This window comes from Brachionichthys hirsutus, chromosome 23 (assembly GCF_040956055.1).
Source record: "Brachionichthys hirsutus isolate HB-005 chromosome 23, CSIRO-AGI_Bhir_v1, whole genome shotgun sequence".
NCBI classification, from domain to species: Eukaryota; Metazoa; Chordata; class Actinopteri; order Lophiiformes; family Brachionichthyidae; genus Brachionichthys; species Brachionichthys hirsutus.
Genome location: NC_090919.1, coordinates 4,368,271 through 4,386,132, shown reverse-complemented (window position 1 = coordinate 4,386,132; position 17,862 = coordinate 4,368,271). Strand labels below are relative to the sequence as shown.

At 44.5% G+C, this 17,862-nt stretch overlaps 2 protein-coding genes, 1 long non-coding RNA gene and 6 other non-coding genes across 10 annotated transcripts; 1 reads left to right on the top strand and 8 right to left on the bottom strand.

Annotated features, from left to right (window-relative positions):
- Positions 1-294: 294 nt before the first annotated feature.
- Positions 295-3,668, bottom strand: rnf175 (ring finger protein 175). Its single transcript, XM_068755834.1, has 9 exons — positions 3,599-3,668; positions 3,250-3,287; positions 3,037-3,178; positions 2,697-2,851; positions 2,518-2,625; positions 2,299-2,419; positions 1,610-1,743; positions 1,321-1,422; positions 295-1,053 (listed from the first exon to the last, which is right to left on the bottom strand). Exons 1-9 carry the CDS (start codon positions 3,617-3,619, stop codon positions 933-935), a joined length of 942 nt encoding a protein of 313 aa, XP_068611935.1. The 5' UTR covers positions 3,620-3,668; the 3' UTR covers positions 295-932.
- Positions 3,669-3,923: 255 nt separating this feature from the next.
- On the bottom strand, positions 3,924-6,237 carry LOC137911551 (uncharacterized). Of its 2 annotated transcripts, XR_011106119.1 has the most exons (7): positions 6,176-6,237; positions 5,593-5,863; positions 5,315-5,386; positions 5,015-5,104; positions 4,747-4,802; positions 4,443-4,532; positions 3,924-4,229 (listed from the first exon to the last, which is right to left on the bottom strand). It is a non-coding gene; the product is annotated as an uncharacterized lncRNA (long non-coding RNA). The 2 variants fall into 2 exon arrangements; XR_011106118.1 differs by having other exon boundaries at positions 3,924-4,532.
- LOC137911813 (small nucleolar RNA SNORD14) lies at positions 4,299-4,391 on the bottom strand. Its single transcript, XR_011106131.1, has one exon. It is a non-coding gene; the product is annotated as a small nucleolar RNA SNORD14 (small nucleolar RNA).
- LOC137911814 (small nucleolar RNA SNORD14) lies at positions 4,606-4,698 on the bottom strand. The gene has a single exon (XR_011106132.1). It is a non-coding gene; the product is annotated as a small nucleolar RNA SNORD14 (small nucleolar RNA).
- On the bottom strand, positions 4,871-4,963 carry LOC137911815 (small nucleolar RNA SNORD14). Its single transcript, XR_011106133.1, has one exon. It is a non-coding gene; the product is annotated as a small nucleolar RNA SNORD14 (small nucleolar RNA).
- LOC137911816 (small nucleolar RNA SNORD14) lies at positions 5,173-5,265 on the bottom strand. Its single transcript, XR_011106134.1, has one exon. It is a non-coding gene; the product is annotated as a small nucleolar RNA SNORD14 (small nucleolar RNA).
- On the bottom strand, positions 5,454-5,546 carry LOC137911817 (small nucleolar RNA SNORD14). The gene has a single exon (XR_011106135.1). It is a non-coding gene; the product is annotated as a small nucleolar RNA SNORD14 (small nucleolar RNA).
- On the bottom strand, positions 6,034-6,126 carry LOC137911818 (small nucleolar RNA SNORD14). Its single transcript, XR_011106136.1, has one exon. It is a non-coding gene; the product is annotated as a small nucleolar RNA SNORD14 (small nucleolar RNA).
- Positions 6,238-11,097: 4,860 nt separating the features above from the next.
- On the top strand, positions 11,098-14,789 carry trim2b (tripartite motif containing 2b). Its single transcript, XM_068755631.1, has 13 exons — positions 11,098-11,196; positions 11,388-11,536; positions 11,803-11,983; positions 12,143-12,402; positions 12,476-12,614; positions 12,700-12,885; positions 13,153-13,348; positions 13,498-13,601; positions 13,681-13,848; positions 13,933-14,101; positions 14,236-14,306; positions 14,414-14,554; positions 14,637-14,789. Exons 1-13 carry the CDS (start codon positions 11,098-11,100, stop codon positions 14,787-14,789), a joined length of 2,016 nt encoding a protein of 671 aa, XP_068611732.1.
- The last annotated feature ends 3,073 nt before the right edge of the window (positions 14,790-17,862 follow it).

Genomic DNA, 17,862 nt, shown 5'->3' with positions numbered 1-17,862 from the left:
CCCAACCCAGCTCGTCCCTCCTTTCCTCTCCCTCTAACCAATTTCGGCCTCGTATTTATCCTCCGTCCCGCGTGTCAACATCCTCCCACTCTGTATTGATCTTCCAAAAACCGGCCGGGGACAGTTTACACGACCCGAGGTCACCGTCCAGTCGGGAGGGTTACAGGAACAAAAGGCCAAAGGGACATGATGAGTTTTACTGATGACTCAGAAAGACGATGCTTTCATTCGTCACTTTGAATAATCCACCCCCGTTTCTTCCAGCTGCCTGACACCCCACCGTGACACATCACATCAGGTTTGGTAAATGTTTAATAAATACAAAGTTCAAATTCGCAGCAGCTTTAACAAAGAATCTTCCTTCCTGTTTACAGCACTTTGTCCAGAGGACGAGACAACCCTCCAGGATTTTGGCAAACAACGCGCTCCTGTTACTAAACATGTGGAGGCGCCACCATCACCATGGTGACGTCCCACCATCAGCTTTAGCCTCATACAAAACTAAAACATAATAAATCATCCCAAATGAATAAAAGTGACACGAAAGTTCAACACATTTGATGGAGCCGTCCTTTATGTCTCTCAAAAGGACCGGGTCCATAAATGTGGACGGCGCAAATAAACTAGAAATCTGTTCAGAAAGGTAAATGTTGATTGATCACAATTGCGACACAGCGCGGGGGCAACATTGCCACACGCTGTGAATCAATACTCCATCTGCGCTTTGGGCTGGAAGCTGGCAGCGGGTTTGGCGGCAGCGGCGTCCTCGGCACAAAGAGAAGACCCCGCCCACCGGCGCAAAGCGTTCAGTCAAACGCACTGAAACGGAAGCTTAAAAAAAATGTCGTCTGACACAGTTCTTTATTAAAAAAAAAGCAGCCACACTTTAGCACAACTCCTGGATTGTATTGGCAGAGGCGTTCCTCAGGGATCTACTCGAGGCCCAGGGAGAAGTTGATCCCATGGACAATACCGATGATGATGGGTTGCCAGGCGACAAGGTATCTGAGCCAATCAAGCAGCTGCCCGTACAGGACATGCGTCTTTTCCCAGCTGGATGAAGACCAAAGCGTCAAGGAGATTACTGAAATGATCGAGACGCGCCCACAACATGGCCGTCAAATCGAGTTACAGGAAATGATGGAGAGAAACCAGTCAAGTGTCTTTAACGTGGCCTTCCATGTGAAACAAATGTGCATACTCTGCATATTTGGGCACAAATGACAAATGTCGCAGTCTCGACCCGACACAGAAGACAGGATTAAGATTAAATTAAATTAGTACAGTAGTAGTTTCCATCGCTCAGCAACGAAAGGATACGGGTTGTTCATCATCCTGTTCAAGTCGACCTTCTCGTTGCAGTACGGGCACGTCTGCTTCTTACCCACGATGCACCAGCCACGGATGCAGAACTCGTGGAATCTGGAGGGCGACGGCTAAGTTAAGGCCGTCGTACTGCTCGCATGAGAAGGAGCACACTCCTAATGTTATCAGTGAAATCTAAGGGGCGAGCTCCCGTCCAAATGGCGTCTTGCAGAAACTGAAATCACTGGCCGCTCAGGAAATGGCTCCAGAAGCGTGCACAGCCTGAGAACTCTAATTGGGATACATGTGTCCGCAGGACAGCTGGTAAGTGTCTTCGATCAGTCCCTCCTCCTCCACGTCCACCAGGATCCTCTGACCGCACACGGCGCAGATGTCGTCGTTCAGGTTCCTGCTGGGCATGCCTCCCTTGTTGTAGTACTGAGTGCAAGAAATGAGATATTAGCAGCGGCGTATAAAAATAATAAAAAACACGTCATCTTAATATTTCACGATTTCCTGATCTTTATTCATGAGGGACATTAGATCAATGGAAATATGTCCTCTGATTAGTGATAGGCAGTCGTCCCTCGCTGTGTCGCGGCTTTTCCGCTATATGTATGAATGTTCAAATTAGCATCGCAGTTGAAAAGTGGCGGAAATATTAGCTAACTGCTAACATTTCCTTTTCCCGGCTTCATTTCTCATTTTGCGCCGGTATTTTCAGAATCCCTTCTTTATTTTTTATTTTCCAGTATTTACAGATTTCCCCGTACTCATTTCCACAGTTCTGCTCAAAAAAACACATTTTCCCGTATGAAAAAAATACGGGGGAAACCGTATTAGTTGATGCTAACATTAGCGCTCCGAACTTGGCATCGTCTTCCAACATTTCCCATGATGCTTCAGTACACTGGTCAAAGCATGCCCTACATTTAAAACCTCTATTTTTATTACACACTCAATGAAGGATCGGCAACTAATCTAACGTCCTACCCCGATCGTAGACGCCATGCAGTCGGAACAGATCTCAGCGAAGTCTCTGCCCATGACGCCGTAGTACAGTCCGTAAAACAGCATGACGACGCCCACGTCCATGGAGTCCTCCGCCTTGATCCTGCAAAAAAGCAAACAACGAGCATGTCTTTAGACCCGGACCGAGAGAGACAGTCTCTGAGAGGACATCGGACATCCAGACGTTGCAGCCGCACCGACCTGAAGAAGACGTTGAAGCCGAACATGGTGAACATGATAGCCAGGTAGCCCAGCACGCCCACCGCGTAGCTCAGCTTGTAGATCAGCAGGAACCACTTGTAAACCATCCTGAAGAGCGCAGACAGACTCCGCTAACCATTTAACATTCAGGGGGGGGGGGTGGTGTGCCTTCCTCTCACCTGGGCGTCCTGCAGGACAGCGGCTTGCGGGTGGCTCTGAAGATGATGTAGCTGGTGACGACGGAGAACATGCCCCACATGGACAGAAACCTCCACCAGTAGAGTTTAACGGTGAAGTAAAGAGGGACCACCCACATCTGGACCAGAGTCACCAGCTGAGGAGACGGACACAGTCTTAAGACATTTTCCTGATGGGAAAACAGACGGAGCGCAGCAGTACCACTGAAAGCCACTGGGGGGGGGGGGGGGGCGGTGTGTACTAACAATTCAACGAATTTTAATGCCTCTTCACTGCCCTCTAATGGACGTATCAATAATACCCCCTCCTCTTACCACTCACATTGTAGGACCGGTGATGGCGCTGCTTCCACTGCACCAGCACGATCTGGGCCACCACCAAAGTGGCGATGAGGATCAGAACCATCTCTGCGTGCATGGCTTCGTGACCTCTGTGCTTCACGTGCAGGCGCTCGTGCTGCACCCTGGTGGTGGGGAGGGTATATCACAGTCATTCATAACGAGACGTTCAGGGTTCAGACGGCATTCTACTCACTTCCAGTTCTCTCTGTGTGTCATCTTCAGCAAGTCGTCCTCGAATAGAGAGAGAGAGAGAGAGAGAGGGGGGGGGGGACATAAATAGCAGCTGAGAGGTTTGCGGGTCGGCTTCCATAATGTATTGCGTATAAAGACACGAAACACATTGCGCCATGTTTATATACTCTATATTTAAGAGTATAGCTGACATTAAATGACTCATCTCGGTGCAGCGTATCGGCAGCGTTGATTACCGCTCGTAGGAAAGAGGGGGTCACAAACAAACATTAGCGCGCCGCTAACAGAATTATCATCCTCCAGGTAACAGCGAGCGAAGAGTCGCTTGCAGACAACGCGAGATTACGTACCTGAGGACGGTCACCCGCCATTGTTTAGCCTCTAGTCCGCCAGGGTAATGAGCAGGCTACGGCTCAAGTAGGCTAGTTTAGCCTAGCCAGTAGCCTTTCTGACGTCACGGTACACCAGCAATGGTGCGTTCAGGTAACGTCGGAACGAAGGTACGCAGGAAATGTAGCAGACTAACCGGATTATGGAGTTCCGGATGTATAGAAACGCCCAATAGCTTTCCAAACCACACTCGTGAGAAACTAATTTTAAAATCCAGACAAACAAGGCCACACTTAATTTTAGAATGAACTGCACTTTATTGAAATCACAAAATGATAAAAGCCCAGCTTCAGAAAGACAGCGTAAATTTGAATGCATTTCATTGAAACAGATTACATTGTTGCAACAGTCACACGGTAAAAATCTGAGAGAGAAAATATGTCACTTTCTATTCTTTAACCTCAGTCAAAACACACTGGTCCATTGTTTGAAAACGAGATATTTTCATCAAGGGGTTTTATCCTTTCAAATAAATAAACTCTAATTAGCAGTGCAGCGGCCATCTCGTAGCGTGTCCGTGGGCGACTTGTGCAGAATGACCAACGGCAAAAATAAAGATTTCTTCTTTTCTTCTCCAAGTTCACGGTTGATCTGCGGGAGAAAAGACACGTCAAGACGACAGAAGACACTTTGATCTGATGCCCAAATCTGGAACGAAGTTCGCTCAGACATCCAAGGAAGGTTTGAACCATCTTTGGTCCGTAGACCTCTGGTGGAAACTACGAATGGCAGGAAAAAGCTTCATCACAGCGAACTGTCGGTGGTCAGGCTGTACGTTACAGACTGGATTTAATAATAACATACCGATAGAAACCAATCTGTTGATTGGACATTTATGACGTCAACACCAGCAGAGACAGGTAATGGTCTTCAGAACACGCAGGAGACGTCTCCCTGAAAGCAGAACAGACCTAGTTACCATAGTTACATAGTTATAAAAGACAACAACAGACACGCCTGTCGTCAGTCGCTCAGACATCCAAGGAAGGTTTGAACCATCTTTGGTCCGTAGACCTCCGGTGGAAACTACGAATGGCAGGAAAAAGCTTCATCACAGCGAACTGTCGGTCAGGCTGTACGTTAAAGACTGGATTTAATAATAACACACCAGTAGAAACCAGCAGAGACAGGTAATGGCCTCCAGAACACCCAGGAGACGTCTTCCTGAAAGCAGAACAGACCCGGTTAGTTACATAGTTATAAAAGACAACTACAGTCACTGCTCTCATCAGTCGCTCAGACATCCAAGGAAGGTTAGAACCATCTTTGGTCCGTGGACCTCTGGTGGAAACTACGAATGGCAGGAAAAAGCTTCATCACAGCGAACTGTCAGTGGTCAGGCTGTACGTTAAAGACTGGATTTAATAATAACATACCAATAGAAACCAATCTGTTGATTGGACAGTTATGACGTGAACACCAGCAGAGACAGGTAATGGCCTCCAGAACACCCAGGAGGCGTCTCCCTGAAAGCCGAACAGACCTAGTTAGTTACATAGTTATAAAAGACAACTATAGTCACTGCTCTCGTCAGTCGCTCAGACATCCAAGGAAGGTTAGAACCGTCATTGGTCCGTAGACCTCTGGTGGAAACTACGAATGGCAGGAAAAAGCTTCATCACAGCGACAACAAATCTATTAGATGCATAATAGTCATTTGAAAAAACAATACATACGGGCTTCGAAAGGCGGCGGCCTCCATCAACAGCGACGCTGATCGGGCAAGGGTTGCCATGGAGATGGTCACCCTGAAAGTCAAGACATATGCTGTAAGACCCGAAGCCAAAGGCACAGTGACTGGGATCACGCACGCGTTCGCTCAGACATCCAAGGAAGGTTTGAACCATCTTTGGTCCGTAGACCTCTGGAGGAAACTACGAATGGCAGGAAAAAGCTTCATCACAGCGAGACGACTTTATTTACATCAAGATTAAGCTCAAAGCAATCGGCTCACCCGTCCCGAGTTCCAGCGAGCCAGAAGTCCACATGGCGAGGATGACTATGAAACGGGGTCTGCACGACTGGTATCAGAGGAGCTTTCCTAAGGGATTAATTAATGAGGTCCTCCATCTCTAGCCATCCATCAAAACGATAGTGACAGAATCCCCACTCACATCCCCCCCCCCCAGAATTGTGCAGCCCTCATTCCTGTCATCCATCACAATGGAGCGATGGCTTCCTCACGGCGGCCCTGAAAGGTCCTCGTCTTCCGTGCTTCACGTGACCTGTTGGGAACATCCATTATTAGAAAAGCCAATCACACGTTAATAGCGACGAGCTAACAGTGACGGAAGCGGGTGGACATTCAAGATACTTTATCATTATACAAACATAATACAATCGTGAGAAGGCACACATCATAACATAACCAAAAACAAAAAAATGATGTGATATTGCGCTCAGACATCCAAGGAAGGTTTGAACCATCTTTGGTCCGTAGACCTCTGGAGGAAACTACGAATGGCAGGAAAAAGCTTCATCACAGCGCAGACACGATGTGCAGTTGAAAGAATGAGGATTATAAAACGAACTCGAACCTTCTTTGAAGCAAGAGGCGGAAGCTCGCGAGGAACCGGCATCCTCAGCAGACCACGGACCACGGAGCAGCATTTAAAAACCTGGAGGGAGACACAGTAACAGAAACAGAAACATTAACGGGTTAATTCAGCTTTTTTTTTCAAATGAACAAAGAATTATGAGCCTCGTGGCCTTCCATACCACGGAACGGTAAATCCTGCTACAAAAGCAGAGCCATTTTAAAAAAATAAATAAAAAGAGCCGCATCAGGTGAGCAGATGGCCGCTAGAATCTTTGTTAAAAGAAACCATTGAGATCACTTTCCATTTATCGAAACACGCCTGCGTTAGAGTAAAATCAAGCACGTTCACCTTCTACCCGAGTTATAACGTAGTAATAATTACCTACACGTGCTTACACTATATGTTTTTAAACTATTAATCACAAACAGCAATACAGCGCTGCACTAATATGGTGTTATTATACTATAACCTCATCTCGCCACGTTAACACGAGGACTTCACCTCCAATCTCAAGCCATCCGCTTAACAATCCACACTTCCATGCAGACTTCCGCCAAATTACATCGCCACACATCGTTACTGACTTCAACAGTTTCCTATTTCTTGAATTAAATGTGATCTAAAATATATCTACGCAAAAATTGCGCAGACAACTTACTCGCGCTTCTGTTCCGCTCTCCTCCGCAGGATCAAATGAGTCCAGGCGGGTCTCGGCTTCCTTTTATCCCGTCATGGCGGCCCGTGACGGTGATGATGGAGTCGTTACCGCCACCTACTGTTCTGGAGGGTGAACTGCGGGTATCAGCTTCCTTTTATCCCGTCATGGCGGCCCGTGACGGTGATGATGGCGTCCTTACCGCCGCCTACTGTTCTGGAGGGTGAACTGAAGGGTACTTCGCCGCACATTCAAAGAAGAAATCCCCCATCACGTTTCAAACGGATTATACGACATATTAGAAGAAATGTGACGAGAGTATATCAAAAGTTTTTTTTCAAATATTTAAAGATATAAATATTGTAGTGTGGCAGATTTACATGTTACATATGAAATAAGAACTTTTTCTAAATCCACTGGTTCATAGTCCATTAAACAATCTTCAGATGTTGGATAAGAGGACAAGTGATAGATGATTTTGCACTAAATGTAGATCACATAAAAGCACATGTAACATTAAAAAGTAACAAAAGTTATCTTAAATGAATAAGAATTCATTGTAATGCTAAAATTGGACTCTCTTCTTCTTATTAGGCCATGTCTGATTTTTTTCAAAATATGTCTGTTTCAGTGGCGCAATGTTGCTGATGGAATTTCCTTCTAGGATTAATAAAGTATTCTGATTCTTATTATGATTTAGGCATTTAAACGATGATTATATTAAGTTGATATAATGAGAAAGACAAAAGTAAAGAGATTCATACGCCCACGCTATCATTTAAAAGAGAGCCAGATGAACCAATCACCTCTTTCGCTTTTTTGCCTGCTCTTGCTCTCCATTGGTGGATGCCCCCCCTCTCTTTCCTCCATCATTTTCCATTTCTCCCCCCTCCTCAATCTGGTGCTGCTGCTGCTGCAAGCTGCTGGTGTTGCTGTGACGATGACATCCTCCCCCTCCCGCACACCCACACACACACACACAGAAACACACACACAAGCAGAGAGGTGTGGGAGAAAAACAAGACGCGATCATGACGTGATGGCCTCAGGCTGGAAAACAGACTCATCGCCTGCGTCTTAGGACAACATGGTGAGTGCTGGATGATTGTTTTTTGGGGGGTGGAGGGAAAAGAGGACAGAGGGATAGAGAGATGGGTGGAGGAATGGATGGGGGGGATGACAGCAGCATCTGTGGCATGGTGTGATTTCCCGATCGAATGGGATAAAGAAGGATGGGATGGAAGAGTGGAGAAGAAGGATGGAGGAAATAAGAATGAACAGATTGCAAAAAGAACAAGGGTGAAAGACGAATGAATCTACGCCGTGAGCTTTAGAGCAAACTGCATGCATGCATGTGTGTGTGCGCGCGTGTGTGCGCGCGTGTGTGTGTGTGTGTTGTCAGGCCTGCTCATATTGTACAATAGCATCCAGAGTGCTAACAGTAACTGCAGGTGCGTCACTTGTGTGAATAGAACTGGACTCATTCGCTGCTCGGTGCTGTTTGTCACACAAGGACATGTTCATTCGTGGTTTTCCTCTGAAGACACGCAGAAAGACGACAGAGATAAGCAGGAAAGACAAACAAGCGCAGAGCAACCAAAAAGAGACATAAAACCATGTCAGCACAAACTCCATTTGACTTTATTCAACGACAACAACAAAAGCAGCTCCAACTGTTAACCCATAAAATGATACTGAACGTTAATACATCCTTTGATTGTGAGGGACGAGTGAAGATTTGCTATTTTATGTACAGTATTGGACTCTCTCCACTAGAAATATGTACTAAACGCCTACTACTACAACTACTACTATTACTACTACAACTACTAATTCTACTACTATTAGTATAATATAAATAGATGTGGCCTTTCGATGACCTGGCGGCTTGTCCTGGGTGTACCCCGCATATTGCCCGTTAATTGCTGGGATAAGCTCCAGCAAGACCCGTGACCCGGTAATGGGAAAAAAGTTGTTAAGAAGATGAATGACATTGTGAAACAATTTTTCATTCAGAACTAAAGACAAGCGTTCCTAAAATGTCATATTAAAGAGCCAATAAGCGCTAGCATTCTGTTTTGGCCACCAGGGAGCAGCAGCTCAGTCTGTAAACACGAAAATAATAAATCATCCAAAGCGTGATGTAAAGTCCTAACAAATTTAATTATACGTTAAAACCAGCATGCACCTTAATACTCAGTTATGTTCACCAGCTGATGTTAACGGTCTCTGTCTGTAAGTACGTAATAACTGAACACACACAGCCACTTGTAGAGATCTGCTAATAACGTTCAACAATTATTCTGCGTAAATATGTCACTGAAATGTTTTCCTAAATCCACATCTATTAAATGGATGCAAACACGTTCTTATATGATATATTCGAATGAGATCAGAACTCTCATAAAATCATTCGATGTCTGCTTCTTCATCCTTTGTGGCCTCTTGTCTGACAAAGAAAGAAAGAGTTCAATTGTCTGTTGCATTTGCAAGTCAGTGACGGTCACCACAGTATCACAAGGCCCAGACGCACACTCTGTAAATTGATCCGGACTGTCGGCCCATAATCCTTTGCAGCGTTATGCTGTGAATGAAGGTTTGCGTGTTGCAATCAGAATATTGTAAAAGATTTTAAGCAACATCATCTCTGCTGAACACATATCCGAGTGCTTTGGAGCTCCACAGGAGCGAAATAATACAGCAAAATAAACATTTAAATGTAATTAAAATACTTCCATTCAGTGTGTGTAGTGTTTATTGAGTTGCTGAGGCCACCATACTTAACAGATTTAGCGGCTCTACATCATCGCATCTATGCGATTCATCAACTCTCGCTTATGCCAAAACGGGATTGTTAAATTTAGGATTTGAGGATTAAAGGGACCGTCGCTTTTTTTTTTTTGCCTCCCTCACCCGCACTGGTGCAGCCTGTTACCATGGAAACCACAGCCTCAAAGAGGGAGACGGCACATCACTTTGAAGACATTTCTGTGACCTACATTCCTTGCGTGTTATCGGTTTTTAACATATTCATTCATGTATATATGTATCCCATTATGGATTCCTCATGGAGTGTACCATGAAGGAAACGATGGGGGTGCGCAATGAGCAGATATGAATGTAGAGGTCCTATGCAAAGTCAGTTGTGTTATATATATATTTGAGAAGATGTACTTTAAAGTCATCTGACCCAGATGTTTACAATTTTGAGAGGTAAAAAAATAATATTTTTATTATTATTTATCTTTTTTTTAGGGTTACTCAAAAATCAATCAATGGATTTTTGATGTGATCTTTTGCAGAGAGAGAGCGAACACCAGGCTCCTGTGGAGTTTGGCTCCATTACATATTTGTTTAGAAAGGTTTTACCACAATAACTTATATTTAGAGGTGAACTTCACGGGAAAACTTCGTGAATGTTCTCTAGTTTGTATTTAACATTGTTAACTTGTTAATTGTTGGCAAAGACGGACAATTTGTTGAAAAATTAAACAAATTATTTCACCAGTGGATAGTTTTGCAGATAATCATAAACTGGTTTAACTTTGACAGACAAGGAAAACACCTTCTTTTTTTTGTTGGGTACATCCATGCGGATCTACTTCTCCTCTGAAACCTTATCCCTCTTTTTTCTCCCCAGGAAACAGTGGACACCGTCCCCTGTTTGAACCTCTGTGAATTAAGATCTGATGTTTTCACCGAAATATTTTTTCTTTCATTTTGGTGTTTGATCTGGGAATAGAAACACATGGAATAAGAAGATTTGCCATACAGCGTTGGATGTCGAGAACACCACGTTCCACCGACTACAGACTCAAATCGAGGGCAGGTGTGAAATGTTGGCGCCACTCACAAAGTTAAGCGACGACATGATTGTACAGAGAACTGACAGAAAAACAAAACCTACATCTGATTTCACCGCTCTCTTCTACGGGTGTGCAAAAGTCCTGCAGAAGGGAATGGATGTTTAATCCCTCAGATTTGACTCCGGGCTCTAGAAAGAGTGGAGCCCAGATGCGTTAATCCCTCCCCTGAGCTGCAAAGACAGATATTCAAACGCTTGCTCTACCCACATTTGAGCGTTTTCCCTTCCTCTTTAATACACAATGGATACATTTTGAGACAAAGCGTTGACTAAAGTCACAATCAGAGAAAAGCAGACTGCAGGAACACCTGCGCCTGAACACCCAGCCCTTTTCCCTGGCTGCGGAGTGGAATCAGGGGTGTGTTTGGAGGTCGACCCCCACCAGGCTGCCACTCGCAGATGGAGGCCCACCAACACTCTCCAGATAGCAGCAGTGAAGAGTGCACTGTCCTGGAGGCTCCACCTGGCAAAAACGCCTGCCCACAGCATGCAGGGAAGGTAAGAATGACTCAAATCTCATGCAACACATTTGATACATGAGATTTTGACACCCTGCATAAGTTTTTAACTGAAAATCCTGAAGCATACAATCAGACTCAAGCGATAGCATTTCCCCCCCAGTCTTCACCCCGACTTTTATCCTCGTTCTCCTCTTTTTTCCGTCTCCATGGCGACCGTTTCCCCTGCAGGTGGCAGACTTGTACTGTTCAGCCTGTGAGTGTGCGCTGTGTGAAGACTGCTTGCTGGACCATGAGGACCACCCTAAGGTGCCCCTCAGTCAAGGCCTGGAGCATCACCGCTATCGGCTGCAGGAGAGTCTGGAGACGGTCCAGAACAGGTAGGAGTGACAACAGGGTTGTGTTTCATTGAAACCAAGCAATTGTCATAAAGTAAATGCTCATTGGCTTTTATTATATGTGTGAAATTTAAAATACTTTGTGTAATTTTTATCAGTGTACTTTATCACTATGTTTCTTATTGTTAAATGTAAAAAAAAAACCTGCAGTCTTACAGTTTTACAAAGGCTACACATTAAAAGTCATGACAGTGACATTTAACATTTAAGCCTCACCAGTGGATTTCCCTCCATATTCATCTCCTCAGACTGCCTCAGATTTCCGACACTCTGTCCTTTGTCAAGGAGATCCTCCAACAGCTGACCAATCAGAGAGCTTCCATTGAAGAGGACATCCAGTCGAGCTTTGAGGACCTTCACAAGCAGCTGGATGTTCGCAAGAGCGTCCTGCTGATGGAGCTGGAGGTCACATACGGACTCAAGCAGAAGGTGCACTTGTGTTTTCGCCCCGCAACATTCATCTTAAACAATATTTAATTGCTATTTTCAGCACGTTTAATCTGCTCCTGGGACATTTCATAAGAGAGCGAGAGAGAGAGAGAGAGAAAAAAAAAATCCCATAATACAGTATGTAAAAAATGTCTCCAGGTCCTCCAGACTCAAGTGGATAACCTGACACGGAGAGAGGGGGATTTCACAGCTTCCTGTACTCAGTCTGAGGAGGCTCTGGCTGGGGAGTCGTGCGTGGGAAGTCTGCAGGTGGAGCAAGAGCTGCAGGAGAGGCTCGGGGATTTAGCCAGCCTTGGCCTGCAATGTCAGCCGGATGAGAACGACCAGCTGGATCTGGTGATGGAGACAGACGTGCTGAGAAAGTCAATACACAACCTGGGGACCATTGTCACGACAAGGTGAGGCCAGCAGCATCCCAGATGGCACTAAAGAACACTGTTTGACCTCCCGTGCTCCCGTTGTCTTCCTCAGTGCGGTGGCCAGTCAGAGCGAGGCGATGGGCATGGGCCTCGAGCAGTGCGTTGTGGGACATCCTGCCTCAGTCACTATAGTCACAAGAGACAAGTCAGGTGGCGCCTGCAAGAGTGGAAATGCAATCCTTTCCGCCGAGGTTTGTTTCCCACCCGCCGACTCCTGATTCTGTGGACACGGTAACAAAACATTTCTAAACATTTACTTGCGTTTGTGTAATACAGGTGTTCACCCCAGGTGGCAGCATAGTCGACGGGGAAATTGTGGACTACAAGAACGGGACGTACGAGTTTGTGTACACGGTGCCGAAGGAGGGGGACTTCTCGCTGGCCCTCCGTCTGTACGACCAGCACATTAAAGGAAGCCCTTTCAAACTGACTGTCAGCAAGGTGCTGGAGGCCGAAGTCGAGGTGGGAGCTGCTCGTGTGGATCGACATGCAGCCACGTCTTTAGACATGCGTAGACTACTGAACACACTTCTGTACATTCAAGTTGTGACGCACAGTTGGCGGCAGTACTGGTGATGTCTGTAGCGTGAACCAGAGAGGTGGTAGGACAGGGTAGGGTGTGCCAGTATGGGCGGCGGTGCAAGTGCCAATAGATTCTCAACTTCCAAACAAAGGAAGCCCTCGGGCGTACCAGATCACAAAGCAAAGTCCCTTCATTGCTGTCTGCAGGTTTCCCCTTCCACGACCACGGCGACTAACTCGGGAGCCTACGGCGCCGCATCCACGGGTTCGTCTGAGGGGGCAAAGAGACGAGGGAAGTCCCCCGGCCAAAAGAAGAAGGGCTCCAAGAGAGCCAGCAGCGCCCTGGGCACCCCGCGGCGCAAAAACCAGAACCCGATTGAAGATGACCTCATCTTCAAGATTGGTGAGGCACACAATTGACATGGATATCATTGGCGCCTTAGGTTGGTAAGGTAATCCTGACATGATTTTGAGCGGAGATCGTGTAGTTCAGAGGTTGGTGATCATTTTACAGATTAAACCTGCATTGCTTTATATGCCCGGTCTAATCAGGAACAAAGGGGAGGAATAAAGGAGAGTTCACTAACCTTCAAGGAGTGGCGGCCTCCTCCAGTGGCAGAATTCTGATTGCTGACAGCAACAATCAATGCGTTCAGGTATGCCTCCGATTTAGGCGTGGAGCTGGATTATGCATTATTACTACAATGGTCCTCACAGGTCCCTTTTAAACTCCAGATTTTCTCCAACGACGGAGAATTTAAGACTCGCTTTGGGGTGCGTGGACGGTCTCCGGGGCAACTGCAGCGTCCCACAGGTGTGGCTGTGCACCCCAGTGGCGACGTCATCATTGCTGACTATGACAACAAGTGGGTCAGCATCTTCTCCTGCGAGGGCAAGTTTAAGGTGCGTGCAACCGCTGTTGCATTTTATCAATGGAAAGGGTTGCGGGGCTCCTCGCGTGTTTGAACGACGCGGCTGTTTTTCCAGGCTAAGCTTGGCTCCGGCAGACTCATGGGGCCAAAGGGCGTGTCCGTGAACCAGGACGGCCACGTGATCGTGGTCGACAACAAGGCGTGCACTGTCTTCATCTTCCAGCTGACCGGCAGGCTCATCAGCAAGTTCGGCAGTCGAGGGAACGGCGACAAGCAATTTGCAGGTGAAAATCTGAAAGTCACAAAACAGAGATTGGCAACCGTGCCAAATTATAATCTCTCAATTTAAAACACGCCTCGTGCTGGGGGGGGGGTTAAATTGATAGCTGATAGCAGAACCTGTTGTCCCGTCCTGAAGGTCCACACTTTGCAGCAGTGAACAAGAACAATGAAATTATTGTGACAGACTTCCATAACCACTCAGTTAAGGTAAGGTCTTTACTGGAAATTACTGGAACATTGCATTTATTTATTTGATCCCTTCAGAAAGAGGATCAAAAATAAGGACATTCATTAACGTGAATCTCTCGGGTCAGGTTTTCACCATCGAGGGAGAGCTGGTGTTGAAGTTTGGGTCTAACGGCGAGGGGAATGGGCAGTTCAACGCCCCCACTGGCGTCGCTGTGGACGTTAATGGGAACATAATCGTGGCGGATTGGGGCAACAGCAGAATACAGGTAAGGGCAGCAATAGCGGCTTTAAGATGGAAGCGGCTGATTTGGCAAGTGAACGTGTTTCGCTTTCTGCAAACATTTCCAGGTGTTTGACGGAAGCGGCTCCTTCCTCTCCTACATCAACACGTCAGCGGACCCTCTCTATGGACCCCAAGGTCTGGCGCTGACCTCAGACGGACATGTGGTCGTGGCTGACTCGGGAAACCACTGCTTCAAAGTTTACCGCTACCTTCAATGATGGAGGCGGGGACAGATCAATGGAGTGGCAGGACAGATGAGGACAGAGAGAGACATGGCATGACCGGGTCAGACTGTTGGAGCTATTGCATGACACCCTGAAAACAATGAGATGCTAGAAGGATGAAGAATGAGCATCACAAAAGAGAAATGGAAACATGAGGAGTGCAAGGAAGTTGTAAAAACAGCTAAGCAACTAATTTGTAAAAAAAAAAAAAAGAAAATCTCCTTGTTTTTAGGTTTGGAATTAGTAGAAAAATTTGAGAAAATTAGGCTTTAAAATGAGAAACCAGAAGGGGATAAAGAGAACATCTTATGGAGTGAATTGTGGATCGAAGGATCATAAAAGGCTGTTGTTTTGGAAAGAATAGAATGTGTAATTCTATTGAGACTTCAGGTCTTCCCCACAGACTTACCCTCCAGCCTCCGTGACACAGTTTACATTTGTTCAACAATATCATTTCCAACATCAGACGCGAACCTGAGACACAAACAGTAGCGAGCGAGCTAACATGCAAACCTACAAATATGAAATGGGGAGGAAAACCATTTCCGACAAAGATGTGGACCAATTGTTTGTACATTCTGATTGTCTGAACGTTGAATGCTTCTCCGGCTCTTGCCAGATGATAATTATTCTTTACAAGTCTGAGGAAACAGAGTGATTATAATAGAAAAGAATAATTGATTAATTCCGATTGAATGATTGGCTCGATAGCGGCATTGTCTATTTATGTGTGTTTTCGATGTAAATATTCCTTTTTGCTGAGAAATGCGGCGCAAGCAGAACAAAAAGTCTAGAAATCTATGCTATATATCTGTGAGAGTACCTTTAATGTTATTTAAAGTGCTCGAATCAACAACACGTTTGGAACACGTTTTTTTTTTTAACACGGTTGTGTCTGCTTTAAATCCATGTCTTACAGCGCTGTGATCGGCTCGTAATACTTGCACCGCTATCGCCGCAAACCTTAGGGATTAGATTGGCTGCAAATTGAGGATTTCATCCAAACAGAACAAATAAATATGTATTTCCGGTAATCTCACAAGTTCTAGTCAACGAAGTAGGACTAGCCAGTCACAGCGCTGTATGTGGGAAATCTCTGCTTGCATTTTAAGATTTTTTTTTCGCCCCCCCCTGCCATGAGAATATTTGCAAGGGAAAAAAAAGTGACAGTTTTGAGAGCCATGTTGAACTTTCATGCCATTTCACCTTGCATGAACGCTGAGCTTTGCATTGACTTTGCATGTAACTGCACCATATTTGCTTTGCGCACAGATGCTGCTGATGGCGCAAGTGGTGCCGCGTTGTTTGAGCGCTTGCATGAAGTTTTCTGAGTGTTTTGAAAAATCAAAAATAAGCAATTTTTAATTCAACCGTAACACGAGCATCGATTATTTAATTTTGAATGATGTTATTTGATTGTGTCTAACCGTGTGCATTGTTATTCTCAAGTGCCCATTACATTTGTTCATCTCATTCTGTTGAATCAAAATATGATTGTTAGTCATTTTTACGTTTCGTACTGTTGTGAGTAAATTTTACATTTTATTCTATTCATTTTTGGTCAAATGGCCAAAATAATTATTTTTAGCCAGCGAGCAAAAAAAATCTGTTAGTAGTGAATTCATGAAATCATTGGACATTATTTTTTTTATGCGTTTATTTATTTATTTATTCATTTATTTAGCTCAAAGCTCATCTGTTTGCTGCATCTGTGAATGCAGTACAATACAGCAATTAAAGTCAATGGCTATGAGTTATCTATGTCAGGACGATTATTCCAAATGTTAACTATTTGTAACAACAATAAGTTTGACTATGTACAAGCTAACAATAGTTTGTGTTTACTTGTTGCCAAGCTTTGCAAGCGATCTCTTTCAAAGCTTGGATAAAATAATTATAAAAAAAAGTGTGATGCTCAGCATTAGAGGGAAATACTTCAAGATTCAAAATGTTGTCAAAGTGGTCACAGTCATGTTTTATTTAAGCATCCATTTGAAGTTCTAAGTTCTAAATGTGACCTGGATACGTTTGGGTTGGCCATAGATTGTTTCACCAAAAAGCTGGGCCTTGTTTGCGTTAGATTCAGCCTTAAAGCCAGTAATGTAAAACGAATGTTATTTCAAAAGTTGATATGTTGGAAATGCCTCCTCATGAAGTCTGAATTGATTTTCCTTTTTATTTTTTTTTAAATAAGGAAGCTCACAATTTCAAACAAATAGCACATCTTCAGACTGAACATCCATTTGTAAGAAATAAAAATTAAATTTCCCCCAAATAGCAAAATGTGTAAAGTCAATAGCAGAAAACCTTACAAGTCATCAATACAAATTATGACCCGTGGCTTCGGTGTGAATCTTTATTTTTTTATTTTTTATTTATTCTCAAATGGATGTGCATCATTTTGGAAGATAGTCTTATAAAACAGATCATTCATTAATTATATGTGCTGTTTCTCTCTGTGTATTTATTGTCATGTCTGTTCACTGGTCTGATTCAATATTCACACACACACACGCAACAATAAAATAAAGCATTGATTCCGAAATGACATTAATTTGTTGGAATTTGTTTGAATAATTTATATATTTTTCCAGCAATATGGCCCCATTTTGGATAGGACCAGAGAGATTTACTAGCATGCAATCAACCTGGTCTGTTTTTTTTCTTTGTGTGTGTGTGTGTGCACTCTTAGAAATACTCATTTAAAGGTTTTGTTAAATTTATTTAAAACCAGAAACATTTGTGTTTGCAAAATAAAGCACAAAATGCATTCCATTGCAAACGCATGCACGCAGTGGAAAGTGATTATTTGTCAATGCTTGGGTAGTCCTACAATGACAGGAATTGTATTTCATGATATTGGCAATGTCACATATCACACAATGTCAGGAAAACTTTAAAGGAATCCATATAAAATGCAAAGATCCAGCTCTGCTCGTGAACCCATCAGAAATCACCGACGAACGTTTCGAGACAAACAACTTCCTTATTTTTATACAACAAGGGATTATCATGTACGGCTATTAAGCCTTCTATCTAACAGCAGCATGTACACAGAGCCCAGCGA